The sequence below is a fragment of the Gekko japonicus genome, unplaced genomic scaffold (genome assembly GCF_001447785.1).
Source record: "Gekko japonicus isolate JY-2015 unplaced genomic scaffold, Gekko_japonicus_V1.1 scaffold704, whole genome shotgun sequence".
Lineage (NCBI taxonomy): Eukaryota > Metazoa > Chordata > Lepidosauria > Squamata > Gekkonidae > Gekko > Gekko japonicus.
The window spans coordinates 118,788-123,659 of record NW_015170913.1 but is presented as its reverse complement, the minus strand read 5'-3'; the positions used below and the strand labels follow the sequence as shown (position 1 = coordinate 123,659).

General features: G+C 53.8%; 1 protein-coding gene across 1 annotated transcript; it reads left to right on the top strand.

Annotated features, from left to right (window-relative positions):
* Window positions 1-748: 748 nt before the first annotated feature.
* On the top strand, window positions 749-3,583 carry LOC107116729 (uncharacterized protein K02A2.6-like; the record flags this gene model as incomplete). Its single annotated transcript, XM_015418711.1, has 5 exons — window positions 749-869; window positions 974-1,215; window positions 1,358-2,233; window positions 2,342-2,811; window positions 2,971-3,583. Coding segments are annotated over exons 1-5 (2,322 nt in total), but the record flags the coding sequence as incomplete, so codon positions are not given.
* Window positions 3,584-4,872: the final 1,289 nt, after the last annotated feature.

Below are 4,872 nucleotides of genomic sequence, written 5' to 3'. Positions count from 1 at the left end.
GAGTTGAGTGCTTGTTCGTTACTTCCAATAAAGCTGAATCACTTGCTGAATCACTCTAAGAGTCCTTTGTTAGTGCGATCTAACAATTGGCGACGAGGATGGGATGTTAGAGCAGGTAGGCAGCCCTGCGGACATCCACACTTCGGACTCGGAAGAAAGCGAGCAGAGTACAGCAGCCGATCCGGCGGAGGCGCCACCAGCTCCGGTGCCCAAGTCTCCCACGATGGCTGGAAGCCAGAAGTTCGAGTGCTTCGAACCTTCCTCAGAAGACTGGGACTCCTACCTATCCAGGTTCGAGTTCCATCTGGAGACACACGACATTACAGACGAGGCCAAGAAACGGGCGTGCCTCCTGAGTTCCTGCGGGAAGGGGACCTTCGACATAGCCAGGTCGTTGGTGGCCCCAACTGATATAAAGACTGTCACTTACGCTGACATCACTGAGAAGCTTAAGGCTCACTATTCTCCACAACCGTCGGAGATCGCCTGCCGGCACGCTTTTTACAAGCGGAACCAGGCCGGAGGCGAGACCATCGCGGATTTCGTGGCGGCACTTCGCAAAGCCGCACGGCCGTGCAACTTCCATGACGTGGAAGAAGCCCTCCGAGACCGTCTTGTGTGCGGCCTCAGAGACGAGAAGCTACAACAAAGGCTGTTCGCCCGTACCACTCTGACCTGGGCAGTGGCCTACGAAGAGGCCTTGGCCGCAGAAGCAGCGGATAGGTCCACGAAGGAGGTCCGCCAGCGGATGGCAGAGCACAGCGTCCACTCGCAGCGGGACAGCGAGAGCGAGGAAGCAGACGATGACGTCAACGCGGTTCGAGGCAAGCGGACCCCAGCGAAGCCTACCATCGTCAAGCCTTGCTCCGGTTGTGGCGGGAAACACCAGCGCGACTCCTGTTGGACTCGAGACGTCAACTGCAGAGCGTGCGGGCGGCGTGGACACCTTGCCAGAGTCTGCAGGTCGGCGCAGAAGGACCCTACATCCAACAGCAGGACGGCACAGAAGACCACACCACCCAACGCCCGGGGAAAGCAGCAATCATCAGCACCAGAAGCAAGCTACTCGGTGACAGCATCCCTATCAAGCGCATCGGTCATCAATCGCACCAGTTGCCAGGGCAAGATCACCGTGACCCCACTCCTCGACGGCAGACCGTGCACCATGGAGGTGGACTCCGGATCTTCGGTGACAGTGATCTCTGCAGCATCCTGGCAAGCGTTGTTCCCAACCAGAAGCCGACGGCGGCTCCAGCCTGCGGAGACCAGAGTGTCCGACTTCCAGGGCAACCGAATTCCCCTGGCCGGACGGGACACTGCGGATGTTGAGTATAAGGGGAAATGTGTTAAACTGTCATGTCTTATTGCTGAGGGAGACCGGGTCAACCTGCTGGGGTTGGACTGGTTTGAGCCATTGGGCATTGGTATTTCAGGGATTAACAAATTGCTTGAGAATAAATGGGATATGATGTATGACCTGTTCCCTGATGTGTTTGCAGAGGGTCTGGGGCGGTACAAAGGGCCCCCGGTTGCTTTTGAACTTGACCCATCTGTAAAGCCGATCAGACTGAAATATCGGAAGGTTCCAATTCCCCTCAGGCCTAAAGTAGAGAGGGAAATTGATAAACTCGTGGAACAAGGAATTTTGGAACCTGTTCCTCACAGCAAGTGGGAGACGCCTATAGTAACACCAGTTAAGCCTGATGGGTCCATACGCTTATGCGCGGATTACAAATGCACCCTTAACAAGGCGTTACAACAACACTCCTATCCCGTCCCGGTTATTAGCCACATCCTGGCTTCATTGGGGGGCGGAAAGATCTTTGCCAAATTAGACTTGGCACAGGCATACCAGCAGTTGCCTGTCACTCCTGAGGCTGCAGAGGCTCAGACTATTGTTACCCATAGGGGGGCTTTTAAGGTGAATCGCCTACAGTTCGGGGTAAATGTGGCGCCCGGCATCTTTCAGGGCCTGATGGAGCAACTCTTGAGGGGGGTACCAGGGACGGTGCCCTACTTCGACGACGTGTTAATTGCGGGGAGGTCTGAAAATGAGTTGATGGACCGGGTGAAGGAGGTCTTGAAGCGTTTCCAAAACGCTGGGCTCAGAGTAAAACGTTCAAAATGTACACTGGGAGTTAGCAGTGTAGAGTTCTTGGGGTTCAGGATTGATGCAGACGGGGTGCACCCCACTACTGACAAGGTGACTGCAATCCGAGACGCCCCCAGGCCGGTGAGTAAGAAGGAGCTCCAATCATTTTTAGGACTCCTCAATTTTTATCATGCGTTTTTACCGCATAAGGCATCAGTGGCGGCCCCTTTGCACGCACTTTTGCATAAGGAGGCGAAATGGAAGTGGGGACAGGCCGAAGAAAGGGCTTTCGTGGGGGTTAAGGAGCTGTTGGTGTCTAATGACGTGCTGACGCATTATGATGACCAGAAGCTCCTGGTGTTAGCTGCGGACGCTTCACCGTTTGGAATTGGCGCGGTTTTGAGCCACCTGATGCCTGATGGGAGCGAGGCGCCAATCGCTTTTTACTCAAGATCTCTTTCTGAGGCAGAAAGGAACTATGCCCAGATTGACAAGGAGGGTCTGGCTTTAGTAGCGGCTGTCAAAAAGTTCCATGACTTTATTTTTGGCAGGCGATTTTTGCTGGTCACTGACCAAAAGCCGCTACTGGGGATTTTTGCACCCGATAAGCAACTGCCGAATATCATGTCCCCGCGCATGCTTAGATGGGCGCTCTTTTTGCAGGCGTACGATTATGACCTTGAACACCGGCCTGGGAAGGCAATCGGACATGCGGACGCCCTCAGCCGCTGCCCATTGCCCTGTGCGGGACCCGACCCTGCTCCTGCTTGTGAGGTCTTGGCACTGGACGAACTCCCTCAGGCTCCTGTATCGTCCAGGGACATTGCTGCACACACGGCTAAAGATAGCGTGCTGTCCCGTGTTTTAAACTGGGTTTGGAGGGGGTGGCCAGTTGGGAGTGTTGAACCTGAATTTGGACCCTACAAATGCCGCCAAAGTGAACTGTCCATTTCTAAGGGCTGTGTTTTATGGGGCAACAGGGTGGTGGTCCCTGACAAGCTCAGGAACAGAGTTCTAGAATCTCTGCACGAGGGGCACCCTGGAATGGTGCACACCAAAGCGTTGGCCAGGGGGTATGTCTGGTGGCCTGGGCTGGATAAAGAGATTGAGGATTGGGTTCGCGTGTGTTCCCAGTGTCAGCAAGTCAGGCCGGAACCCCCACAAGCTCCGCCTCAGAGGTGGGAGTCTTCAGGGAAACCCTGGGCCAGATTGCATCTGGATTTCGCTGGCCCGTTCCAGGGGAACATGTTTCTCATAGTAGTGGATGCAATGTCTAAATGGTTAGAGGTTGTGCGCATGAAAACAACCACTTCACTAGCCGTGATCCATGCGCTCCGCCATCTTTTCGCCACGCACGGGTTGCCTGACGTCCTCGTCAGTGACAACGGGCCTCAATTTGTCTCTGAGGAGTTTAAGCAGTTCCTCACGAGTAATGGCATCCGCCAAATGACTTCGGCCCCCTTCCATCCGGCATCTAATGGCCAGGCCGAACGGATGGTAAGGACGGCAAAAGAGGCCCTAGGGAAAATGAACGAAGGTGACTGGAGCCAAAGGCTGGGTGCTTTCCTCTTGCGGCAGCATACCACCCCTTGCAGTTCTACAGGCCGTAGTCCGGCCGAATTGTTAATGGGACGCAGACTCACAACCTGCTTAAACAGGTTACATCCGGATCTAACTGACGATCACTCCGAGCGTACAGAACCGCAACCGAAGGTGCGCATGTTTGAAAAAGGAGACAAGGTTTTCGCCCGAAATTATGCTAATGGTCACTTATGGCTTCCTGGGGTAATATCCGACTCTGTGGGTACTCGCATGTATGTGGTACAGTTGGCTGACGGTCGAGTATGGCGGCGCCACATAGATCAGCTAAGGAGACGTTGGGCTAAGGACAGCGCTGACTCTCCGACGGCTGAATTCCCCAATGTTGAGTGGAGACCCCCAGAGCAGGCGGTGAGTACCGAAGGGCCCGGTACTGTCCCCGAGTCAGGGCAGACCCCTGTGTGCGGGGCTGAAACCCCAGTAGAGTTTGTGCCTGAACCAGGCTGTAGTGAACCCCACAGTGACTCACAACCTTGTGTGCCCATAGAGCCTGCACCGCTTCGCAGGTCTCAGCGTACGCGGCAGATGCCGACTTATCTAAAAGACTATGATTGTAATAAAGTATTTTGGAACAGTCGATGTACAACAGCATGACTTGAATGTTTGTAAATAATAAAACAAATGGATGATGACTTAACTTAGGGGGGAGGAATTGTAATGTATTGAAACGATTACATGAATCACCTCATAGGACTCCTATGTTAAGCTTCGAGCCAGACCAGGGCTCCTCTGAGCGAACTTCCTATTGGTCGCTTCGTAACAGCGACCAATCAGAACGATACCATTCCCTAGGAGGGAAAGACTCCCATTGGTCCTTAACTAAGCAATCTCATTGGTTGTTAATTGTAAATAGGCGTGGCTACATTAGCCCGGTTATGTTTAAAAGGAGCATAAGCTCCCACTGTTTTCTGTTCTGGTTTCTTACTGAGTTGAGTGCTTGTTCGTTACTTCCAATAAAGCTGAATCACTTGCTGAATCACTCTAAGAGTCCTTTGTTAGCGCGATCTAACAATTGGCGACGAAGGTGGGATGTTAGAGCAGGTAGGCAGCCCTGCGGACATCCACACTTCGGACTCGGAAGAAAGCGAGCAGAGCACAGCAGCCGATCCGGCGGAGGCGCCACCAGCTCCGGTGCCCAAGTCTCCCACGATGGCTGGAAGCCAGAAGTTCGAGTGCTTCGA